A 27,144-nucleotide genomic window follows, 5' to 3' on the forward strand; every position below is an offset into this window, starting at 1 on the left:
ATTGTTTTAAGACCACATAAAATCAACTTAGGTTTTAGGAAAATGTTTCCATTTACCTTAAAAGTTCAAAATAAATTGTTACAGAGAACAACTAAAATGGAGAATAGAGAATGGAGAGAAATAGACTTCTGAAGACAAAAATTCCATTTACCTGTGATTTTGAGGGGGGTCAATCTTAGCGATTAGTAATGTTATCTTAGTACTTCTCAAACTGAGGTGGTAATCCATGAATATATGGAAAGTTATAGGATAAATGCAGTCCACTTTTCCCTAAGGACAATTTTTCAGTTTTATTTGAAAAGATTATAAAATGTGCCTGGTCAGCGACTCAAAACTAATATTTCATATTAAAACAAAAATCAGGCGGGGCGCGGTGGCTCAAGCCTGTAATCCCAGCACTTTGGGAGGCCGAGGCGGGTGGATCACGAGGTCAAGAAATCGAGACCATCCTGGTCAACATGGTGAAACCCCGTCTCTACTAAAAATAAAAGAAAAACATTAGCTGGGCATGGTGGCGCGTGCCTGTAATCCCAGCTACTCAGGAGGCTGAGGCAGGAGAATTGCCTGAACCCGGGAGGCAGAGGTTGCGGTGAGCCAAGATCACGCCATTGCACTCCAGTCTGGGTAACGAGTGAAACTCCGTCTCAAAAAAAAAAAAAAAAAAAAAAAAATCAACAGTTTATGGAACAGAATGCAAAACTTGCAAAAATTTTTTTTATAAAACTTTGAAGGAAGTTTGCACTTACAAATGAATGGCTTCCATTGGTTCCTAGCCACTATCTACTCTGTTATATAGGTTAAGGCTGTACTACACTGTCCTCAGCAGTACGCTTTTGGTGGAAAACATTTCAAAATCACGGTTTTGAAATAGACTGACTAAAGAAGGTGACAAGCACTGAAGAAAAGAGAAGAGAATCAGCTCCATTTGAGAGCTCCCTGCCCTTCTTTGAACTAGAAAACTCTCAAAGATGAGGCAATAGAAAGTAAAAGCTATGAACAGAGTGGTTTAATGAGACTATTTTTTTGTTTGTTTGTTTTTGCTTTTGTTTTCCCATAAATGCCATCTTTTTGGTAAGTGTTATTACTACAGCCTTATTTTTTTAGTTTTGATTTCGAGAACTTTATTGAGAATGTCTTATTCCAAGTGTCTACATGAGTAATCATAATTACTCTTCTCAACTTTGAGACAGACATAATAAATAATGTAGTAAACAGCATGGATATACCCTCAGGTCTCGAAAACCTATGGTTTTGGCACAATGCCATCCCAACTTCGACCATCTTCATCCTCCTGCTTTAACCAGGAAAACATATTTACTGGGCAATAGACATGTCAGAAGTGAAGGTATTCACACCCAAATAATACTGTGCTGTTGTTTTCAAAGCAATCCACGTTTCATGAGCCTGCAAGAAAAGGAAACACAAGTCATCATCTCTGAGTATGTAGAACACATCTTGCATCAGTTATTCTGATTATCATACAGATATTCCGAAAAGATGAGAATATAATGGAAGAATTGTACCAAATAGAGTTTGGTTTTCATACCTTTAATTATCTGTTTATTTCAATGTTCAAGTGTTTTTGCAATGTTTGTGGGGCCACAGTATAAACTAATGTAGTAAAGTCTTGTTACATTACATAGTGCCTGTCAGTTGGCACAAAACTCTTCTACAAGTAGAGGCAGGAGTGTACCTGAAAATGTCAACATTCTATGAAGAAGACATAGTCTACCAGCCTATTCATTACTTAATTGACCAAATAAACAAATGTCTTGTTTTAACAATGCTAAATGATACCTATTGGACAAAACAGCCATAAAACTAGATGCATTATTCAGTTAGTGGTTTTCACCAGCAATGGCTAAACAAGCAGATCCTGGTAGACCTGTTAAGACCCAGTCATGTAGAGTAAGGACAGGGTCAAGGCTCATGAAAACAAGAACATTCAACTTCTGATGACGTTATACAATCCTCATGCCTGATGATAATTAGAGCCTGATATATGTGGAAAGAAAGAAAGAATAAGTGAAAGAATCCATTCATTCATTAATTCATTCATTATATAGCTTTGTTTCCTAAATTGCTAAATTGTAAGAGGGAGATCATGAGTAATTGAAGTCCTCCGATAATTCAGTAATTTCATTTGGCCTGGAGTTTTAACATCATCTTCTATCAGAAAAGTAAACGTAGAATAAAAAAGGCCAATGCAAGTTTCTTCTTTATTTCTCTTACAGCGAGAATGCGAATGAATAGGAAAATGTACAAAAGACAAGCAAATGGAGGAACAACATTAAAGCCTTGGATAATTATCACAGAGGAAATTCAGCTACTGAACAACTGAAAGTGAACTAGAGTCTGACCACTATCCATTCCTCCATCTACATAAACGTGTAATAATTTATTAAGCTTTGACTATATAACAGTCATTTTGCTAGTTTCTGAGAATTTACCTTGAAGGATAAGATACAGACCCTACGTTTATAGTCTAGGTAGGTAGGTTGGGTAGACAAAACAGGTAATTCCAACTGACATTTTGAGAGCTCTCCACATGTGAAACAGCATGAAAATGGAGAGACGGAAAGACAAATGTCACCATGAGAAGGGAAAGGCTTCAAAGGGGACAGGGCATTTGAGTTTAGTCTTTAAGCAAGAGGCAGAGTTTACGAGGCAAAAACCAGTTCATGGAGAGGAAAAAGCAGACATAGCTCAAGAGTGTCTAGCGAGGAAAAATCAGGGCTAGGCTAGTGGTGTGTTTAATTAGTGGTCGGCTAATGCAATGACTACTTAAAAAGATAAATGGTGAAGGACCATTTGTTTCTAATACAAATACCTGATTGGCCAGTGTGTTTTTCCACACATTTGAACTGTGATCTGGGTCCCAGAAATCAGGTAAATTTACGTGTCTTTTGAGACGTAGGAACTGGTTTGCAGGGTCCTCCAACAAAAATGGTGCTCCCAACGCTCCTGCAATTTAGAGTCCAAGAACACAGCATCTTTTAGAGCAACAGTTTACATCTCAATGTTTCCTCTTCAAGAGACACCGCTGTGGTCTTTGGTAGGCTGGGGGCCTGAGGAGAAAACTCTGGAGAAGCTAAGCTCTGAATGAAACAGTTAATCCTTGGCCCTTTGTCACCACTGTATGCTCACCACTCAATTTGACCTGCATTTAGTTCATCTGGGAAGCCAGTGCTATGTGGTGATCGCAGCAGGGTTTCAGAGCTTCCATATATGCATCGGGACCTGGATTCAAATTCGAGCCCTATCACTTTTCTGGGAAAGTTGCTTGATATCTTTGCACTTTAGTTTTCTTGCATGTTAAGGGGTATAATAATACACACACACTTGCTGTAAGGACTGGATAAATTAATGGATGTAAACCATCTGTCAAACTAGGCAGACAACTATCTTATTCTTGCTTTCCTAGCCCTCCAAAATAGAACTGATCTTTTTGTTTGAACTAGACTGCTCCCAAATCTGACACTGTGGTTTAGATTGTTGGTACTGATAGATTCATCATCAAATCAAAGCACCTTGTATTTTGCATCTCCTTCCTACTCCTGGATTAAAAAGAAAAAAAGAAATCATAATTTTAAAAATCCAGACTTTTTGAAGATCTTGAAATTTTAACAATCGGTGTTGTGTTTTCATTCTCAAGTAAAACACAACTGCGTTCAGAATTATAACTTGAATCAATGCAAAGGAAGAGCACATTTTCTCCTGACCTATAGGATAGGACAACAATACAATCTGTTCATTGTGATAAAGAAACATTTATTACAACATCTAATTGTGAGTAATGTTACATTAGGCACTTAACCTAATTATTAGCAGTCCTCTATTGGCCAACCCTCTGTATGAATCTGGGTTATAGCAAGCTATACAGTATGAAAATTCGCCTCTATAGGGTTTTCTGTTTAGTTGGGATCCAGGGTCAAAGATAAAAGACAAACTGAGGCAACACAGGATTTGATTGCACTAAAGGAATTTAGGAGAAGGTGTTGTTATTGAGCACTAAGACACTGAGGTACAAGTAGACGTTTTCACGGTCAAGGAAGTTGTTTCACCTGCTCCTTGAAAGAAAAATTAGATTCAGCTGGATGGGAGAAGGGGAAACATTTTTTTAAAATTTAAGCCAGAGAAATGATGTGTTTTACTATCTCAAAACAATAGTCAGAAGTGGCTAGATAGAAGAGTTTTATATAAAAAATAATAATATTAGTTAACATTTAAACTTAGAAGATATTGGTGACAGATCCCAGAAGTAATACCGTTCTGCTGCTAGCTAATCCAGTTTAGCATAATCCAACAAGCATATCTGTGGAAACCATCTTTTAAGGTGGCTCCCAAAGATTACTACCTCCTGCTATTCATATTCTTGTGTAGTAGTCCCCTCTTTCATTTAATAGGGTTGACCTAAGTAACCATAGGATACTGTGGAATGACTATGTGCAATTTTTGTGGCTAGGACATAAAGGACATTACAGCTTCTGCCTTGCCCCTCTTTTGGACCACTTGCTCTGAGAAACGTCAGCTGCCATGTTGTGAGGGCACTCAAGCAGCCCTGAGGGAGAAGATCACATGACAAGGGAATGATGCCTCCCACCAACAGCCAGGTAAGTGAGCCACCTGGGAACCTGATGTTTTTGCTCCAGTCAAGCCTTCAGATGACTGCAGCCCCCACTGACATCTTTACCGCATCATCATAAAAAATCCAGAGCCACAACCACTGAGCTAAGCTACTCCCAAATTCATGACCCTGCAGCTGCAATAATGTTAGTTGTTTTAAGTTGTTAAGTTTTGGAAAAATTAGTTATGCAGTAGTAGATAACTTATAGAATGCATTATATGTACTTACTGATGTCAAGGTAAATTGCTAATCACAGGAGCTGGGACTAAGTTGAGGCAAGTGAGACACCTAGGATAGGGCACAAAATACAAGAAACTCACTTTCAGGGTTATATAAATTTTGTGCCATAAGTTCTCCACTTCCCTCACCCTAGTCCCTGCTTTATCATCACCGCATGGAAAGATAAACAAAAATAACTCTTGCTAATCACTACTGCATGCAAAGATAGACAACAAATAACCCTTGCCATTAAATCATTCACATTATAGTCAGAGTTCATATATAATTATCAGAAGACATGTTGTGATCAGACCATCCATAGTTGGAGCAATTACTTTTGATAAAATGTCATGGAGACCTCACAGAGAAATTCATTTTGAATTGGGCTTCAAAGATATGTTACGTCTCAACAATGAGGATGAAGGAATTGGAAGCAAGGCACATATATTCCAGGCTGAAGGAGACCGGAGAGTAAGGAATGGAGGAGCAAAGGAAGATTCAGGGTTGGTGACTTTCGCTTTGCCAAAACGATTGAAAGGTAGGGTTGTAGTGTAGATGTGGTCAGAGAGAACATTGGAAAAGTAAGTTGGAGCTTGATTCTGAATGATTTTAACTTTTATAGCAGGGAGTTTGGACTTCACTTTAAATAATTAATGATCATTTCTGAATAAGAAAATGATAGGAAGGACCAGATGTACTTTTTAAAAACATTGTTTGTATTGTGGTAAAAAATACGTAACATAAAACATGCCATTTGAACCAGCTTTGAGTGTACAATTCAGTGGTATTAGGTATATTTACAATGTTTTGTAACCAGCACCACTATCCATCTCCAGGACTATTTCATTGTCACAAACAGAAACTCTTACTCTTTAAACAACTCCCCATCAACCCCTACCCAACTGCTGGTAACTACTATTCTACATTCTTTTCCTATGAATTTGCCTGTTCTAGGCACTACATGTAAGTGGAATCATACACTATATCTGGCTTATTTCACATAGCATAATGTCATCAAAGTTCTTCCACATTGTGCCATCAGTATTTCATTCCTTTTTAAAACTGAATACAACTTATGTATTTAATATATATGTATATATACCACATTTTGTTTATTCATTCACAGATTTACTCTGAAAGACCCTTTTGTCAGTTGTGTAAGGACAGATAGTAAAAGGAAGAGAAGAGCAAGGGACATGAGATCAGAGTCTATTCAATAGTCCAGATGAGAGATAAGGAGGGCCTGAATCTGGTGAATGTGGGGTGGGAAGACAGGATTGATTTGAGGAAGATGGGAGGAAGGAACCCACGTTCATTTGGGCTGACCAGTGTGAACTAACCAGCTTTGATTTTTTGCTTTTAGATGAAATGCCCTAATGGGTCACTTTTCAGATTTCTCATCATTCTCTTTGAAGAAAAGGTGTTAGTTACAGTGTTACATATTTTATGTGTTATTATTCTGTTAATAAATCAGTGTTTTTTTCAAAACAAAATTAGTGGGTATGCAAAATAGATCCAATTCCATCAATAAACAATAAATAGCTCTAAGTGATGCTTAGGATATAATTTATAGCTATGTAGTGAATCTGTGGTAATTGCTTAAGATAGTGTTAATTGATTTAAAAGTAAATGCTTTAAAAGTAAAACCAGAATTTTGTACCATAGTCATCCTGGTGCATTATATGATCACTAAGAAAAAAAAAATGCTATTACATAAATCTTGGCAGAGAAGTATGCTTTAAAATATACACCATGGCTATTTTAAGCTCTAACAATTCTGTCTTTTGTAAGTCTTTTACCTTTTTGCTCCTGGAAAATGTTTTACCGATACAATCTCCTTCTCCTCCCTAGGACAAACCACTTACCTCAGCATTATAAGCCCAACAGGCATCCAATAAATCTTAATCGATGGTGATGATAACATCACCCATGAGAGACACAGAAAGTAGTATTTATTATCCTACTTTACAAATTGAGAAAATTGACACGCAGAGCTGAAATGACTTACTCAAGGTCATATAGTAAGTCAGTGGCAGGGCTGGAAATAAAAATGCAAGTAATATAGAAGGGCAGGCTATTATCCTCTCTGCTTGAGAAGTTTCTCCTCCCTTTTTCATTCTGCCTGATCAACCTTGAAAGTTAGTGAGAGCAAGACCAGGGTTTGCATTTGTGAACCTATTTAATATTGCTGGGTCTTGAAAAAGGAACCCTGACTTTTATCGCTTTGTTGATTTTTAAATGAGTGTGTTTTTTTTTAAATGTAGGCAGTATCAACCAGGTTAATGCCTTTCTTAAACTTTATGATCATCAGCTATGAAAAATATCTTTCTCTCTTTCTTTATAACTCCCTACACACGCCCCTTTTTTCACCCCACATCATAGTCAACTTTAATAGGATCTGTAAATATTTTGTCTACATATTTCTCGAATATCCTCTGCAGAAAATTCTGTACAGTAGAAACAAGGCAAACACTTCAGAGAATAAAGCAAACGCTATTTGGGATCACAGCTCTCCTTACACAAGCCTAAAAGGATCAGAGACCCAGAGTCTTCTCTTGGCCTTATCAGTAACCAGCTGGGTCATTGGCCACTTCTTATTCCTGCACTTCCATTTTTTGGTCAGTGAAACAAATCTGGATTATGCAACCACTAAGATCTCTTCCAGATCTAATATTTTGATCTGGAATGTATTAATAACAAATAGGTCATTAACCAAAAACTACTTTCTATGCGTGGTATCGTGTTATTGAAAACACAGAGAATAAGCTAAGTGGGCAAGTTTCCTACTACTTTCTTTATTTTATTTTATTTTACTTTAGGTGCATACTATATCTGGCATTTCTCCCCAGGTTCCTAGTACTTTCAAGGAACTTATTGAAAAATTTAGCACTGTGACAGTCAGAAATAAGTGAAAGAAAGGTTAAAGTAGACTTACCCAATAATTACAGCAAAACAGATAAAAATGTACTCACATTATGAACAAAGGGGGGAGTGCCTACCATAGGCTAATGAGCAGTATGAGAATAACAAAAGCTGCATCATTAGAAATGAAAGACTCTCTATGTTACTAGCACCCCTGGAAAGCTGAAAAAAACTTTCAACACAGTGGTTGGGGAAAAGACAATGTTCTAAATACTATACATGTAACCTTGAAATGATACGTGTGGAAGAAACCTATATATAAAAAAGATCAGAAAGCCTAAGGTAAAATATGATACAGAATTAAAGGGCAGAGTCTGGTGGCAGATTTCTGTTTTCTCTGCTATAGAGGAAGCTCATTTAGAATAATCTCAGGACCCTCCTCGGCCTTTGTGTGCTCTGCTCCTGGGAAGGGTCAGTGCCTCAGTTAATTTGTAAATCCAAGAAGTATAACTTGGCTGTGTCCAGCTCAGCTCTTTCTTCTTCTCTTGAGAGTAAACTGCCCTCCTAGGACATGCTTTCTGTTCTGGTTCTGCAACTTGCAATTGGTTATAAATTCGACAAATTTAGGGGTCCAGTCATCAGGTCCTTTATGTACTTATTCTAAGCTACGTTGTCCAAATTAGCCCTTCTCAGGAATAAAGGAAATTGATTGGCTTCCATAATCATATTTCTTTATTTCCCAACTTGATCAAAACCAGGACAAAGATGAAGGGTGCTATTTGTTAGAGAGAGGTGAAGAAAGAGTAGCTTAGAGAACCCAATAGTCTGTTGTCTCGAAGCCTCACTAAAAAAGGAGGGAAAAAAAACTCAGTACAGGGTACTCTGGTAGGAGCTTGTCAATCCCAGAATGGCACAACTGTGAATTATTTCCCACATGTAGCCTTCAATGTCTGTATGTTTTTCAAATAAATGCAATGAGATTCAGTGGGGTCATAAGACATAAAATATCTGGGCAGATCCACAGAATAGGCCTACTACTGGCCATTTCCTTAGAGTCTAGGTAATACTGATATCCATGGTATTACCTGATACCTAGTACTAGAGATGGAGAGTAAGCACTACAGACTTGCCTTAAGTTCAATGATATTCATGTATGGGTGTATGGGATGGTGAAAATAAAGCACTTCACACTTAGTATAAGTAGATAATATTTCTTGTTTACTATTTTTATTGGACTGCTGAGTCTCAGTTCTTGCCTTTAAAATATTTATTTTTTAGAAAAGATGAAATCACTGCCAAAAAAATTAGCAACACACACAAATTAAGTACTGAAATAAGGTATAAATGGTCACTAGGAATAAAGTACGAAAGAGGATCTAGAGAAAAGGATATATAAATGTCTTGGTAATGGTGTAAAAATTTCAAAGATTTCTGTAAATGTAGGATAAATTTTATGATTTTGTGAGAGACTAAAATACTCATATTTAGATTCATATTTTCTAAAACTTAAATATTCTCTGTGTTAAGTAAGTAATTTTTTTTTTTTTTTGAGCAGAGTCTTGCTTTGTTGCCCAGGCCGAAGTGCAGTGGCACATGGTCTCAGTTCTCTACAACATCTGCCTCTTGGGTTCAAGTGATTCTCATGCCTCAGCCCCCTGAGTAGCTGGGATTACAGACATGCGCCACCATGCCTGGCAAATTTTATATTTTTAGTAGAGACGGGGTTTATCCATGTTGGTCAGGCTGGTCTTGAACTCCTGACCTCATGATTCACCCACCTCGGCCTCTCAAAGTGCTAGGATTATAGGCGTGAACCACCGTGCCCCACCAAGTAATTAATTTTTGTGCACAATGGCACAAAATTCTTTCTTTCCCCCTTACCTTTGGTCACTGATCCAAAACTGTGTGGTAGAAGACAGAAGAGTTATGGTTAGTAGAATGTATTCTCTTACTTTGTTTGAATTTGGATAAAAATTGGTGAGAAAAGGAGAGACAGAGACAGATAATGGAAGAGAAACAATTTGGGTTATGAGAGAAAAATGTGAAGAAGAAAAAGCAGAGAACAGAAGGCAAGAGATGGAGAGAGAAATCAAGAACAAAAAAATTTCAAGGAAAGAGAGAAAAATGAAGAGGGTTTACAAACGACAAAAGGTGAAAAGCCACAGGACAGATAAAGGAAGTAACACAACAGAAGGCAAAGAGGATGAAAGGAAATTGGAAAAAATGGAGACAGGTGCTGAAATGTGGATTGGCTTTCATATCCAAGTGTGCTGTTCAGAGGTCTAACAGGGGCCTGACATGGTGCATGCCTGTAATCCCAGCACTTTGGGAGACCTAGGTGGGTGGATCACCTGAAGTTAGGAGTTCAAGACCAGCCTGGTCAATATGGTGAAACCCTATCTCTACTAAAAACATAAAAATTAGCCGGGTGTGGTGGCACACACCTGTAGTCCCTACTAAGGAGGCTGAGGTAGGAGAATTGCTCAAACCTGGGGAGTTGAGGTTGCAGTGATTGCAACATTGCATTCCAGCCTGGGTGACAGAGAGCAACTGTCTCAACACACGAAAACAAAACAAACAAAAAAACAAAGGTCTAACTGGATGCTTTCTAAGTGACTTTTTAACTCAGGAACTTCCACTTTACTGGCATTACAATTGCTGACACATTGAGTACTTTGAAAAGTAAACGGGGGAGGATCCAAGATGGCTGAATAGGAACAGCTCTGGAGTGCAGTTCCCAGCGAGAACAGCGCGGAGGGTGAGTGCTCACCACATTTCCAAACAAGTTTTCACTGCCCACAGACCAGGAGATTCCCAGGCTGAAAACGCCATGAGTTTTTAGCACGGGGGTTTTAGCTGGTGTCGGGTCAGCACAGAAACTCACACAAGTCTGGGCGGCTGTTTCCAGTGGCGCCTGGAATGCCTGGGAGGCAGAGCCGTCTATCCAACTGAAAGGGAGGGGGTTGAGACAGGGAGCTAGGCAGTCTGGCTGTGCAGGTACCACCCCCACGAAACAAGCAATCTCAAACACTCTGGATTGAGAGTTTCGCAGCAAGTGCAGCTGGACTCAGGATGATCCAGCTCAGCTAGGGGAAGGGCATCTCCCACTACCCAGGCAGTCTGCCACTACCGAGGCAGTTCACACAGCAGCTGTGCAGAGCCTGTGGCGGCTCAGCAACACCTCTGCTGGCAGACTGTGACTAGACGACTCTGTGCGGGGGCAGGGCATCTATGAAAAAAGGCAGCAGCAGCACGACAAGAACTTATAAATAAAGCCAACCTTCCTAAGACAGAACACCTGGGAAAATAGGTGGTTATGAGTTCAGCTGCAGCAGACTTAAAGGTACCTGCCCAGCAGCTCTGCACAGAACAATGGAGTTCCCAACACAGCATTTGAGCTCCTATAACAAACAGACTGTCTCCTCAAGCAACTCCTTGACCCCCATATACCCAAAGAGACACCTCATAAAGGAGAGCCCAGGCCAACATCTGGCAGGTACCTTAAGGGATGAGGATAGCAAAGGAAGAAACCAGTGGCAACCCTTGCTGTTCTGCAGCCCCCACAGGAGATCCCCAGGAGAGCAGGGTCTGGAGTGGACCTCCAGTGGTCCTGCAGAGGGACCTGACTGTTAGAAGGAAAACTAAGAAGCAGAAAGAAATAGCTTCAACATCAACAAAAAGGACGTCCATTCAGAGACCCCATCCAAAAGTCACCAACTACAAAGGCCACAGGTAGATAAAGCCATTAAGATGGGAAGAGTCCAGAACAAAAAGGATGAAAACACCGAAAGGCAGAATGCCTCTCCTCCTGCAAGGGAGCACAAGGCCTCACCAGCTAGGGATCAAAGATGGATGGAGAATAAATCTGATGAATTTACAGAAACAGGCTTCAGAAGGTGGGCAATAACAAACTTCTCAGAGCTAAAAGAACATGTGCTAACCCAATGCAAAGAAACTAAGAACCTAGAAAAAAGGTTAGATGAGATGCTAACAAGAATAAACAGCTTAGAGAAGAATATAAACCACTTGATGGAACTGAAAAACATAGCATGAGAACTTTGCAAAGCATACACAAGTTTCAATAGCCAAATAGAACAAGCAGAAGAAAGGATATCAGAGATTGAAGATCAACTCAGTGAAATAAAACGAGAAGGCAAGAATAGACAGAAAAGAGTGAAAAGAAATGAACAAAGCTTCCAAGAAATATGGGATTATGTGAAAAGACCTAATCTACATTTGATAGGTGTACCTGAATGTGATGGAGAGAATGAATCCAAGGTGGAAAATACTCTTCAGGATATTATCCAGGAGAACTTCCCCAAACTAGCAAGGCAGGCCAATATTCAAGTCCAGGAAATATAGAGAACATCACAAAGATACTCCTCAAGAAGAGCAACCCCAAGGCACATAATCATCAGATTCACCAGGGTTAAAATGAAGGAAAAAATGCTAAAGGCAGCCAGAGAGAAAGGTCGGGTTACCCACAAAGGGAAGCCCGTCAGACTCACAGTGGCTCTCTCAGCAGAAACCCTGCAAGCCAGAAGAGAATGGGGGCCAATATTCAATATCCTTAAAGAAAAGAACTTTCAACCTAGAATTTCATAGCTAGCCAAACTAAGCTGCATAAGCAAAGGAGAAATAAAATCCTTTATGGACAAGCAATTGCTCAGAGATTCATCACCATCAGGCCTGCCTTACAAGAGCTCCTGAAAGAAGCACTAAACAAGGAAAGGAAAACCAGTACCAGCCACTCCAAAAATGTACCAAATGGTAAAGACTATTGACACAATGAAGAAAATATGTCAACTAATGAGCAAAACAACGAACTAGCATCAAAATGGCAGGATCAAATTCACACATAACAATATTAACCTTAAATGTAAATGGACTAAATGTCCCAATCAAAAGACACAGACTGGCAAATTGGATAAAATGTCAAGACCCATTGGTGTGCCGTATTCAGGAAACCCATCTCATGTGAAAGGACACAAATAGGCTCAAAATAAAGGAATGGAGGAAGATTTATCAAGCAAATGGAGAGCAAAAAAAAAAGCAGGAGTTGCAATCCTAGTCTCCGATGAAATGGACTTTAAACCAACACGGGTCAAAAGAGATAAAGAAGTGCATTACGTAATGGTAAAAGGATCAATGCAACAAGAAGAGCTAACGATCCTAAATATATACATGTACCCAATACAGGAGCACCCAGGTACATAAAGCAAGTTCTTAATGACCTACAAAGAAACTTAGACTCTCACACAATAATAGTGGGAGACTTTAACACTCCACTGTCAATGTTAGACAGATCAGAGACAGAAAATTAATAAGGATAGCCAGGAATTGAACTCAGATCTGGACCACGTGGACCTAACAGACATCTACAGAACTCTCCACTGCAAATCCACAGAATATACATTCTTCTCAACCCCACATCACTCCTACTCTAAAATTGATCACATAATTGGAAGTAAATCACTCCTCAGAAAATGCAAAAGAATTGAAATCATAACAGTCTCTCAGACCACAGTGCAATCAAATTAGAACTCAGAATTAAGAAACTAACTCAGAACCACACAACTTCATGGAAACTGAACAACTGACTCCTGAGTGTCGACTGGATAAACAATGTTCTTAGCAACAGTATTGTGTTAATATATAATTAGGATCATTAAAATGATCACACACACACACGCACACACACACACTGAGTTAACATTAACATGTTCAAAACCACAGCATTCTACAATAGTGTAGTTCCCCCAGTGCTATAGAATGGGCCTATAGATAAAACGTGTTTGTTCATTTCTTTAAAAAGACAAAAGGCATTATCAACTTTATGGTTGTAAAAGACATGATAAAAAAGAAATAGGTTCTTACCGATAAGCAATGTTGAACACAGGGCTACTTGAAGCATTTTATAGGCCATGATCCTGTTTTTTTTTAAAAAAAAAAAAAGATATATTAACTGGAACAAAGCTTTAGGGTATATCAGGTACTTTTCAGAAGTATAAAGCATTTGTTGCATACCTGGAAGCCCCGTGAGCTGAGACACAAGTCAGAGAGAGGCCTTTGCCTGAGGTGGCTTTTAAATATACCTCTTGCCTTTTTACCCTTTGGACTTTTTGAACTGACTTTTTACAGGCTGTTTTTATATGGGTCATTTATTTATTTACTAATTTTACCATCTACATAGATTAATGTAATGTTAAAAAAAAAAAAGGTGGGAAAACCGGATCGCTCATGTATTGCTGGTGGAAATGTAAAATTGTCCAGTCACTTTGTAAAACAGTTTGGTAGTTTCTTAAAAATTCAAGCTTGTATTTACTGTTCAACCCAGAAGTTGCACTACTGGCATTTGTTTCAGAGAGATAAAAACGTATGTTCCCCAAAAAATCTATATGAGAATGTTCATAACAGCTTTATTAGCAATAGGCAAAGACTGGAAACAAGCCGGATAGCATTCAACAACTGAATGTTAACATGTGATATAGCTATGCCATGGATTTCTACCAGCAGCAATAATAATAACTATTAAAAATAATAATTATTGGCTGGGTGTGGTGGCTCACACCTGTAATCCCAATACTTTGGGAAGCTGAGGCAGGTAGATCACTTGTCAGGAGGTTGAGACCAGCCTGGCCAACATGCTGAAACGCTGTCTCTATTAAAAATACAAAAATTAGTTGGGCATGGTGGCATGTGCCTGTAATCCTAGCTACTTGGGAAGCTGAGGCAGGAAAATCTCTTGGATCTGGGAGGTGAAGGTTTCAATGAGCCGAGATCACGCCACTGCACTGCCCAGCCTGGGTGACAGAGTGAGACCGAGTCTCAAAAAAAAAAAAAAATTATTATTATTGTTAGAAAAACAACTGACCTCTAAGTTCAATTTTGACAGAAACTACTGAGTTACTGAGTCAATCTGGCAGCAAATCACCTGGCTTCTGGTACCTGCCTTGATCTGCCTTCAAAGCATGACTTTGAGCTACAGTTTGCCTTAAAGGTTAATAAATTCTTGTTCCCAAAGTTCTTTGAGGTCTTCACATAATGGTACTATGTAAGTTTTGTGCTTCTGAAAAAAATTTAAAAATTTTCTTAATAACTATTAATAAAAATATTATTATTGATTTTTATCAATAATTTATACAACTTGGATGAATCTCAAGGGAATTATGATGAGTGAAAACAGCAAATTTCAAATGGTTACATATTGTATAATTCTACTTATATATTTCCTTGAAAATGATGAACTTACAGAGATTAAGAATAGATTTGTGGTTGCCAAAATAGATTAGTGGATGAAAAGGGAGGTGGGTGTGGCTTATAAAATGGCCATATGAGGAATCCTTGTGGTGATGAAACTGTTCTTTATCTTAACTGTGGTGGTGAATATGTGAACACACACATGATAAAATTAAATGGAACCAAATATACATAGCACACACAGTCATCTCTCAGTAGCTGCAGGAAATTGATTCCAGGACCCTCAGAATACCAAGATCCACTGATGCTTAAGTCCCTGATATAAAAAGATGTAGTAATTTCATATAAGCTATGTACATCTTCCTGTATACTTCATCTTCAGGCTATTTATAGTAACAAATACAATGCATACACTATATGAATAGTTGTACTGCTTTGATTTTTAGATTTTTTTTATTATTCTATTGTTATTTTGTATTGGTTTTCTTTCCCCAAATATTTATGATTCACAGTTGGTTGAATCAGTGGATGTGGAATTTGAGGATATGAAGGGATGACTGTACATGTAAAACTGGGGAAGTCTGCATGAAACCAGTAGATTTTATCAATGTCAATATTCTTATTGTAATATTGTACTATAGTTTTGCAACATGTTACCTTTGGGAGAAACTTGGTAAAGGACACACATGATCTCTCTGTATTATTTCTTACAAGTATCTCAGCACTTTTTGAGGGGCCGAGGCAGGCAGATCACCAGAGGTCAGGTGTCCAAGACCAGTTTGGCCCACATGATGACACCTTCTATTAAAAATACAAAAATTAGCCGGACGCAGTGGCACATGCCTGTAGGTAGTTCCAGCTCCTTGGGAGGCTGAGGCTGAAGAATAGGTTGAACCCAGGAGTCAGAGTTTGCAGTGAGCTGAGATCGTGCCACTGCACTCCAGTCTGGGCAACAGAATGAGATTCCATCTAAAAAAAAAGTTTAATTAAAATCAAGGAATGTTTTACTGTATTGTAAAATGTGTTTGTTTCCAACAAAAGTGCATAATCAATACAACCAGAACACTACTTTCATTTTTCAAACAATTGCCCTTTTCAGTGGCTTGATTAATTGACTCAGTTCATCATCATACAATTTGTTCTTAATGACAAATTATGCCTGTGTGCCAGTTTCATTAAGATTATGCAATCTGTAATGAGCTGGTATGGATCTATAAAAGTGGTAGAAAACAACTTTGTTGATAACGATCTTTAAATTGTAGAGGGTGTTTAGAAACCTGAAGCTCCCTACCTGGGAGTTATGTCTCTATTTACTGATAAATGAAATGTTTTAGAAGACAGCTAGCTAGAAACACACACTGCAAACTCTTAGGCCACGTGTCCACCTATAGAAGATTTTGGAGATGCAATAGCTGTTGCCACAATTCCTTAAGTCTCCATTATTTTTTCTTTGTAAAGAGGTATACATTTTTAGTTGTATGATAGACTAGAAGAATATCAAGAAAATCATGGAAAGTACTTCTTATTTTTCTTTTCTTTTCTTTTTTTAATTTTTACTTTAACTTCTGGGATACATGTGCAGAACATGCAGGTTTGTTACATAGGTATACATGTGTCATGGTGGTTTGCTGTACCCATCAACCCATCATTTAGGTTTTAAGCCCCACATGGATTATTAGGCACTTGTCCTAATGCACTCCCTCCCTTTGCCCCCCACCCACCCACAGGCCCTGGTGTGTGTGTTCCCCTCCCTGTGTCCATGTGTTCTCATTGTTCAGCTCCCAATTATGAGTGAGAACAAATACTTTTGTTTTTTAAGCTGGAAGATTATAGAACCAAAAGAGAAATTTATCTTTCTTTTCTCCACTTTTATCATTTTTCAACTTATAGACCTAAAATGAAGTTTGTCTGGAGGAGGAATGGGAGAGGGGCTTTGCTTCCTATCTCTCTTACCTTACTTCTCTCAGTGGATCATTAGTCAGTTATTTTGGATGGGTTAGATAGTGCAAGTATAAAATAATAACAGCTATTCCATGAATTTTACATACATTGTCTCATTTAATACAGCAATTCTATGGAGACAATATTATCTTTATTTTACAGATGAGTAAATGAGAGTTTTCATAACTTGTCCAAGGAGTGTTCAGAAATAACAGGGTAAAGCTTTACAGCAGAAGTAGAGATGCCGTTCATACAAAAAAGCATGAGCCAGAAAAATGAGACAAATGAGGTGAGTGTGGCCCCAACTGCGGCCAGAGGCGAATGTGGCCAGGGCAACTCAGTTTCGTTGGGTAGGTACAGATATAATACAAGATCCTTCATGGGCAAGAAACTGTTATCCTTTTTGGTGAATGAAGCCTTCCCTGATCCCCCAGTTCAGATTTGGCTGCTGTTTCTCATATCTGCATACCTTTAATCATTAGATCATGTTTTCCCTCATGATGGTTATGTAGGTACATTTCAGTATTTCCGAGTAGATGACATACTTCCCAAAGGCTGGTACTACCTTTTACTCCTGTTTGTGTACCTTTAGTGTCTAGCACAGTGCCTATCATATAATAGTTCTCAGTAAACATTACTGAACTTAATTGAATTAACTGATTCAAATTAAATTGAATTAATTTGAGTCAGTGTTTTCCTGCACTGGCCTGTCAGTTTACAGCCTTATCTAACTGGCTACAGAAAACAAATATAATGTTGTCGTTTTGTTTTGATGTTGATGCTTGAGTTTTAAATAGTTTTCCCCAGAGCTTGTCTCTTCTTAAGATCTTTGAAAGAAAAAAGCCAAAATCCATGAATATTGGCAATCTCAATTATAAAGATATAGAAATGCTCTTTGAAATCAAATTGGAATATCTTTGAAAAATGGAAAGATCAAGTGGAAGGATTAATGAAGCTCATCAATGGAGTCTGTTTACAACTCTGATGCTTTATACTTAGAAATCATTACTTTAATATGATATGATAGACCTTGGTAAGCTCCCATAGTCACTTACATTATCAATGAAAAACAAATATCAGAAGAGAAACGTGAAATCAGATCTGATATCATTTAAAATATTTTTTAATTTTTTAAAATTATTATTATTATTTTTAAGAGATGGGGTTTCACCATATTGGCCAGGCTGGTCTTGAACTCCTGACCTTGTGATCTGCCCCCCTTGGCCTCCCAAAGTTCTGGGATTACAGGCGTGAGCTGCTGCACCCGGCAAAAATTTTTAAAGAAGGAAAAATAAAGATTTAAAAAAAAACCTTTTGGCAGAGCGTGGAGGCTCATGCCTGTAATCCCAGCACTTTGGGAGGCTGAGGCAGGTGGATCACCTGAAGTGAGGAGTTCGAGACCAGCCTGGCCAACATGGTGAAACCTTGTCTCTACTAAAAATACAAAAATTAGCTTGGCATGGTGGCGCATACCTGTAATCCCAGCTACACGGGAGGCTGAGACAGGAGAATGGCTTGAACCAAGGAAGCAGAGGTTGCAGTGAGTGGAGACTGTACCACTGCACTGCAGCCTGGGTGACAGAGCAAGACTCTTGTCTTGAAATAAAAAACCAACCAACCAACCAAACAAACAAAAAAACCTTTATACTACCAAGAAGGGCGCATACCTGTAATCCCAGCTACATGGGAGGCTGAGACAGGAAAATGGCTTGAACCAGGGAAGCAGAGGTTGCAGTGAGCCGAGACTGTACCACTGCACTCCAGCCTGGGTGACAGAGTGAGACTCTGTCTCAAAATAAAAAAACAACCAACCAACCAACCAAACAAAAAAAAAACCTTTATACTACCAAGAAGCAAGCTGAACTTAGTTTCTGTCATGAGTCATGCCAGCAAGGTAATACAGCCCAACAAACTGCAAAGCTTTGGAGAATGTAATGCTCATTTGTAAAATTCTGATAAGAAGGAATGAAGGGCATGGTACAGCTTGGCATGATTCAGTGTCATCACTGGCATCAATAAAAGGTAGAGAGTCAGCCAACGTGTTGGGGAGGAGAAGATATTAACTCTTAACTAAACATTGAAATGAACTTTCAACTACAGTCAACCTATTGGAAGTGAGCAGGTGATAGCACTTATTTTAATGAAGTTATTTGAGACTCTCAAAGAGTTGCTATATGAGAACAAAAGTTTACTATAGCACCTGGTAAGGGAATCATTTTAACTGATTTGACTGCAGGTAAAGTTTTAATGTAATTTGTATTCTTAGTATAATGTGTCATCATTATCAGGTCATACCTCTCAGGGGGGGGCATTTCTTTCCTAGGACATGAGAGAATATCCTGATATTTAAGCAGAGAATGACATAGCAACCACATCCTAAGAATGAATGACAGTTTCTGTAAAGTCTTGAGCTATCTGCAGAAAGTAGCTCTTTAGCAAAGCACAAGATAACAAGATTCAGACATGGTTGGTGTAATTAAAAACTACTTTTCGATTATTGTGTAGACCATGGTTCTGTCTTGGAAGCTGAAACTTTTGTTTTCCTTTTTTTTTCTCAATTTAAGAATAAAATCAGGACTTGCTGAGGACACATACGAAGTATATTCTCTCTGTCATCCTTCCAGTCAACTCAAGTACACTATACTTCTTATCCTATCTACTGAGGCTCTAATGCTGCTGTCATCAGGATGTGGGGACATATACTCACCATATGTTAACAGTAGGAGCCAGATTAACTTGGAGAAATTACTAAAAGGTCAGAGAAACGTATTCTGACCTTGTATTCATTTTAGTGTGGTTACTGTAGGCTTTACAATGTGCTACAGCCTAGCCTGGGTGACAGAGTGAGACTCCACCTCAAAAGGAAAAAAAAATTGCTACAGCCTGAGATAACTTAGGTTTCTTGTTTGAAAATGTAGCTTCAGGACTTAAATAAGTAGTCGTAGGTATCTCAGGATCTTTGAAAGACTGACTGATCCTACCTGCACTGAGGAAGAGAAGAGCTCCCCATTATATGAAGTTTAATTGAAGATCCAAGGTGATATTGGATCTTGGATCTTAAGATGACTGGTCTTGGATCTTAAGCTGATCCAATATGACCTTGGATCTTAAGATGACAATTAAGCTCATGTTGTCCAAGGTCTCTTTCTTCTCACTCTTTCCCATTTATTTCCTAATTTGTATATACACCACAGAGCAGTATTAAGCAGAAAATTGAGAATTTACAGTCTTATCCTTCAGTTGTCATTCATTCATTCAACAATTATTTATGAGATACTTTCTAGGCTCTAAGCACTTTTCAAAATCCATCTATTTGAACACATTCCATGTGCACCGTTCAAAGTACTAGCATTACAACAGATATCAAAATTGTTGGTTGTGTGGGAGAAGATAGTTTCAGGGAACATTTCCCAGTGAGGTGAGTTGGAATTTCCTGTGAGGACAAATTGAGTTGGGGGAGGAAGAAAAATTCAGGAAAAGAGAGCCTGAGAAAAGTTCAGGGGGCTCAAATGGAGACGATACATCAACTAGGCATCATTTGGGGCCACCACAGTAACATTGATGAGTACTCTTGTGGCCTACTTTAAAAACTTTCTGTGTTACTGATGTTCAATAATTTCAGTGACTTCTGTTGGTTGTCACTATAAACAAGTTGGAATAATTTAAAGATGTGTCATTAATACAAATGTATACAGTCTAGCAGTTTAAGTAAAATGCCAGTCTGTTATAAGATATGGTATTAGAGTCACACAGCTTCGTGATTAAGCTTTGTGGTAATGCATGCCAAGGCATTTTTCTTATTACACTCTGAATAATTTATAGTTGACAATATGTGACATTTATTGAGCATCAGCAATGTGCTAGCTTGCGTACAGAGCATAGAACTATCAAGGGACCTTGCCCAATTGGCTCACTATCAAAACAGAGTCTGTCATTTCCTAAGTCTTCCGTGCTTCACCAAACTAAAAGAAAAAAAAAAGCATCTCTGGATATTCACTGCAGAAGTGAACAAGACCAGATTTTCTCTGCAGGTAGCTCTGTGGACATAAGTATTAGTTCCATAGGGATTCAATCTGTTCTCGTGGTTTTGGTAATCATAGAAGATAAACTTGATAATCTAGCACAGATTTGAGGTAAAGGCTGTTCTATCATTTTGTGATGCTTTTTCTGCTGTAACCTGTAATTGAGCCCTCAGCAGTGTGACTTTCTCAGGATCAAAACTGAGTACATGTGTTTCAGTCTGGTGCATATAAAACCAACAGTTGGATTCACCAGGGTGTGCTAACCTACCCTGTCTTAGCCAGACAGACTCCATTTTGCTGAAAGCCAGATAGACTCCATCTTGACCTCCGCCTCAACCCTCCTGCCACCCCTCCCTTTAGTGCATACCTGGGTCTTGCTACGGTGCTGGGTCATGCTGTACTTAGAACTATAGAAACGTATAACCTTTGTAACTATAGCCTGCTTGGAAAGCCCACTTGCCATTATGAATGCCCCCGCCTTGATTGATTATATGACAAGTATCGAATACCCCTCTTGGTAACTAGCAATCATGGGAACCCCTTGTGTATACCCTCCTTAAAAATCAACAGTCGTGAGAACCTCCTGCCTCCTAGTTACCAGCTTCCTTATCTAACTTGCTTGTTCTACTTCTGTAAACTCTGCTCCAGCTAGCTCCCCTCCCTACCTAAAATAGTATAAAATATAATCAAGCCCCTTCCTCGGGGCCAAGAGAATTTTGAGCATTAGCGATCTCTCAGTCACCAGCTAAAAATAAAGGACTCATAATTTGAAACTCAGAGCGTGGTGCCGTTCCATCTAACTCTCCTGGTTATAACAAGGGAAAGGCTTAGCTTTGAAGGATTTAAAGTATTCCTTGAAATTCTTGGGTCCTTGAGGAAAAAATAGGAGACTTAAGATACAGCAAAGGGATATGAAAGAAGGTATATGGGAATTAAGTGCCATGAGTTGGTAGGGGAATAGGAGAGAGTAAACAGAATTCTGAGTCCTGGTTTGCAAGGTGCAAGAGGTTGAAAGGAGAACATGCGGGATGCCATGGTGGATGCATAAGAATAGTAGAAATTACTTTTCATGCATGTTTGTTGGGTAGCTGTATTAGTTTTCTAGGGCTGCCATAACAAAATGCTACAGCCTGGGGGGCTTAAGTAATGGAAATTTATTTCTCACAGTTCTCAAGATTGAAGTCCAGAAGGTGTTGGCAGTTTGAGTTCCTCCAAAGCCTCCTTTTTGCCTCTTTTTCAGCCACTCTTTTGCTGCCTCCTCACATGGTCATCCTTTTGCACATACACATATCTCTGGTGTCTGTGTCCTAATCTCCTTTTCTTAGAAAGACACCAGTCAGATTGGATTAGTACCCATCCAACAACCTTACTTTTAATTAATTACCCCAGTAAATGCCTTATCTACAAATACAGTCATAATCTGAGGTACTGAGGGTTAGGGCATTAACATATGAATTTGCGGGGGAGGCAACACAATTCAGTCCATAACAGTAGCAAAGACAAAATCTTCAAATGTGGGCAGTTTTGTTACTACCAACTTCTGATTTTAAAAAAAGGAGGTTTTTTTTTTTTTTTTTTTTTTTTTTGGAGACAGCATCTCATTCTGTTGCCCAGGCTGGAGTGCAGTGACGCAATCTTAGTACACTGTAACCTCTGCCTCCTGGGTTCAAGTGATTCCCCTGTCTCAGCCTCTTGAGTAGCTGGGACCACAGGCGTGCACCACTACGCCCAGCTAGATTTTGTGTTTTTAGTAGGGACAGTGTTTCACCATGTGGGCCAAGATGGTCTCGAACTCCTGACCTCATGTGATCTGCCTGCCTTAGCCTCCCACAGTGTTGGGATTACAGGCATGAGCCACTATGTTCAGTCACAAAAGGAGTTTTTGGAAAGCTGATAGAGAATATCAGAAGAGAGGAACAGCCCCAGTAGAATGTGTCCACTGATGAACTGTTATTTCTTTCCTTTCCTTCTTGAATAGAAGAGAGGTTTGAGAAAAACAAAAAATGCTATTCTACAGCCTTCTCTCTCCATTTCCCCTTATTCCATTTTCTTCCCAATAATTCAAAATTGTTAAATTATTTGTATCTCTGGGCCAACATGCTGAAGCTAAAGTGAAATTTTAGTTCTCACTCCCATTGAAGTCACCCAACAGGTTGATGGGTTAATTTCTTTTTCATGGAAAAAAGATGTACCAGAGCACATGGAAATGGGCAAAAGTGAGTTGGGGAGCTTGCCAAGGGCTTCCTATACCCACGGCAGGCCTTGGTTCCATTTTTAGGAGGTTTCTCAGGTAAAATTAATGACTTTCTCATTAATTTTAGAGAACCTTAAAGCCATTATTTAATTTATCCCTGGTCATGTAATAGACATTAAATGAATTGCCATAATCATTTTTCTTTGTTATCATTGTAATATATATTTCTCAAGGAAGCCTGAGAATATTATCCTTTGGAACTAAAAAATCAAATTTAGTTCATTTTCCAAGGATCTCAACTGATTATCCCCATACCAAAGGTTCCTAGGAGGAATTTTGTAGATATTCCACTTTTAATAGAGGCATAATGATTACAGAGTCTGGCCTTTTTCATGTCCCAGTGCCTTTTATGTTGGTAGGATGCTGTATTCTCCACTGTTACCGTCAGATTTTCTTCTCAGGAGTAGTAAGCTGATATGGTTTGGCTGTGTCCTCACCCAAATCCCATCTTGAATTGTAGCTCCCATAATCCCTACCAGTCATGGGAGGGATCCAATGGGAGGTACTTGAATCACAGGGGCTGGGTTTTTCTCATGTTGCTCTCATGAGAGGGGATAAGTTACATGAAATCTGATGGTTTTATAAAGGGCAGTTCCCCTGAACACACTCTCCCTTCCCTGCTGTCATGTAAGACGTGCCTTTGCTCCTCCTTGGCCTTCTGCCATGATTGTGAGGTCTCCCCAGCCATGTGGAACTGTGAGTCCATTACACCGCTTTCCTTTATAAATTACCCAATCTTGGGTATTTCCTCATAGCAGTATGAGAACAGACTAATACCTAAGCCTTTGGTTACTCTGGATGAGAACTATGATACTATAAAGAAAAGAGCTTTGGGTAAAGAGTATACACATGTAGTCCTGAAAAGGAAAATGGGAAGAAGGAAAAGAAACTACAAACCTAGAAAGAATAAACAACATTAGGACCCAATCTAAGATAATTAAACAAAAATATTTCATGATCTGATTGAGATATAGGTATAAAGATGAGACTGTGGCCGAGGTTGGGGTATGTCTGTGCACCTGAGGCAGGTGAAAGACACAAGAGTATATGGTCAACTATATGCTACTTTGTCATATACCTAGCTGTCTTGAATAAAGTTTCAAATGTTTAAGTTCACAAAATAAATAATAATATAATATAAAATAATAAATATAAAATAATAAATGCATCCAAATGGAATGAGCCCAGTCCCATATACTCCTTGGCATATGGCATGCATCTTTCTGGGAAAAAATCTTGCCAGTGGGAAATTAATTATAATAAATATTCTTTATCTATAAGGGTTGGATATATGCACAAAGAAAATATCACTTTTGGAGTGATGATATCCACTCCATCACTCTTCATTATGGAGAGGCTACCTAGAAATGGGGGCCCCTTAGAATATGAGATGATTAGCTTTGGCGGGGAGTGATATCTTGAATAGAGACAACCCAATCTACCAGTTTAATGGCAACTGATTAGAGGGTAGAGAGTGCTTCTTCTAGGAGTAGGAGGGGGACAAGTGGGTGATTTCAAGAGAAATAGATAATCTCACGCTCCTGAAACCCCCAAAAAAGAGAGGCTGAAAAAGGCTTGTTACAGAGAATGATGCAAAGTCAGGAAGCCACTATGGAAGGGAGTCAGACTCAGAACAAACAACTCAGTCTCCCTCCCAACCTCTCCACACAGAAAGGTGTGGAATTTGGAAACCTGAGACGTGTTGTGGGTTTTCAATCTCCATATACATATGACATATCAAAGCCTGTTGGCATTTCTTTTTATTGATTCAATGTTTCCCAATGGCATTTTGTGTTATCAATCAGAAGACCCAGGAAGATGCTCCATCACTAACCTTCATACTAGGGTAAGGCCTAAGAGTCAGTCTCATTCTCTGAACAGGAATTTAGTCCCCATTCAAGCTAGGAATATCCAGCAAATGTTTCTGAGCCAGAAGAGCAGGATAATATCACTGTTTCAATTTGGAAACTTGAAACTAGTACTTTCACAATCAGCCAGCGTTCAGCAATTCTCCACCACACCCTATTATTTTTTCCAGGGGTATCTATAAAATGAAGGGCATTAGACCTTGTTGAAGAAATTTCAGGGTACAAATAAAGAGACGGTGTAGTACTGGGCTGATGGTAGAGGGTCCCTGACCATCACAGTACAGGCTTATTTCCTTTACAGGTTGGACTTTTTTGTTTATTACTTTATGGTCATATAATTAATTATGGTGAAACAAAAATAATGAGCAACAATGAAATAAATAAAACAAAAAAATGATTCTAAAAGTGTGCAGTTTTGGTTATATACAAATGCTGTGTCTATTCTAAATTTTTTTTATTACAACTGTGAAAGTTGTCGGAATCAAAATAGTTACTAGTGTTAAAACAAAAACAAAAACAAAATACTACAACAAAAGAGCTGGGGAAGGCCAGGCAGAGAGAGTTCTCATGTTTGTATGTCTGATAACAAAACTATCATAGAAGACTTTGCAAAAACCACGACCTTGCGTGAAGGCCATCATGACCTCACACAAAAAATACTTCTGCAAGAACATCCACCCAGCAACTGTTCGTCTCACATTGGACTGGAATCACCTTTGTTGTTGATCTTCGTGGCAAAGGATAATTCAAAACAATTATGTTATCCTCCTCATTTTTTCTTTTAAAGATCTTTGACTTCCTTTACCTCCCTGAATATGCACATAGTTTATGATGGCATGCATATTCCTATTGCAATGCTCTAGTCCATAATAGATACCTTTTTCTTTTAGAGAGCTTCCCTCTGTTATTTAGGTTGACACGATTTTTTTTTTATTTTTTTCTGAGATGGAGTCTTGCTCTGTCACCCGGGCTGGAGTGCAGTGGCATGATCTCAGCTCACCGCAACATCCACCTCCCAGCTTCAAGCAATTCTCCTGCCTCAGCCTCCCAAGTAGCTGGGACTACAGGTGTGCGCCACCATACCCAGCTAATTTTTGTATTTTTAGTACAGATGGGGATTCACTGTATTGGCCAGGCCGGTCTCAAACTACTGACCTCATGATCTGCCTGCCTCAGCCTCCCAAAGTGCTGGGATTTTTGGTGTGAGCCACCACCCCGGCCAACATGACATTTTTAAGCTTACTTCAAATGACAGAAGTCTGACAATTTGATGTGGGAGGGATATAACACTAGTAAAAGGAAAATCAGATAGCAAATTGTCAATTAGAAACAAAAAGTTTGAGTGTCTAAAATATACTAGGCATTTTCTGCACGTTGTAGTGGTACAATGTGAGAGGAAGATAATGTAATTATGGGTAAGTAAGTTCCCCAGACTGAAATTTGTCTATTGGAGAAAATACAAGACAATTTGATTCCCTTCAAAGGTCTGCAATTGGAGTTAGATAAGAAACTTTAAGAGACAGTCCTTTTTTTCTATAGCGGGAAAAGTGTGCTTACCTCTTCTTTCGAATTACCAGTGATTCATTGTATGTCTGTAAGTGCTGTGCTCAAAGGTCAAGGTACAAGTCCTCCTTACATGTGTGAGGTTTTTTTCCACCTTTGAACTTCTTAAAAGGCTTTTATTACAGAGTGCCCCAAAGATCAATGTGTCTTGTTTTATCACTTTGCATTCTAATAATACACCAAAGCTGGCTATTTGCCAGGGTTTTTAAAAGTTTTGCTGAAAGAAGATAAAACAAGTTTGAGAGAAATTTGTATGTGTTCTTTTCCCTTCATTTTCCATGGACAAATCCCAGCAAATACAATGTTAGAAAACCCTGTCTTGTCTTTTCAAATTGAGACTGCTATGTAATTCTTGCAAGCCACTTGAGTTGACAGACAGCTTCAATTCAGACATTGGACAATAGCATCTAAATGGGGGTTCTGTGGAGAAAATTTTCTTTATACTTTTTTTGGATCAGTCTTAAAAGGTATTAAGTTATGGCCGGGCGCGGTGGCTCAAGCCTGTAATCCCAGCACTTTGGGAGGCCGAGGCGGGTGGATCACGAGGTCAAGAGATCAAGACCATCCTGGTCAACATGGTGAAACCCT

General features: G+C 38.8%; 1 protein-coding gene across 1 annotated transcript; it reads right to left on the reverse strand.

The window, feature by feature from the left end:
• Positions 1-987: 987 nt before the first annotated feature.
• CUNH3orf85 (chromosome unknown C3orf85 homolog) lies at positions 988-13,814 on the reverse strand. The gene is made up of 4 exons (XM_037732025.1): positions 13,736-13,814; positions 13,586-13,638; positions 2,831-2,964; positions 988-1,404 (listed from the first exon to the last, which is right to left on the reverse strand). The coding sequence occupies exons 2-4, from the start codon at positions 13,632-13,634 to the stop codon at positions 1,315-1,317; spliced, it is 273 nt and encodes a 90-aa protein (XP_037587953.1). The 5' UTR covers positions 13,635-13,638; positions 13,736-13,814; the 3' UTR covers positions 988-1,314.
• Between the last annotated feature and the right edge of the window lie 13,330 nt (positions 13,815-27,144).

Source organism: Cebus imitator, unplaced genomic scaffold (assembly GCF_001604975.1).
Source record: "Cebus imitator isolate Cc_AM_T3 unplaced genomic scaffold, Cebus_imitator-1.0 Scaffold439, whole genome shotgun sequence".
Lineage (NCBI taxonomy): Eukaryota > Metazoa > Chordata > Mammalia > Primates > Cebidae > Cebus > Cebus imitator.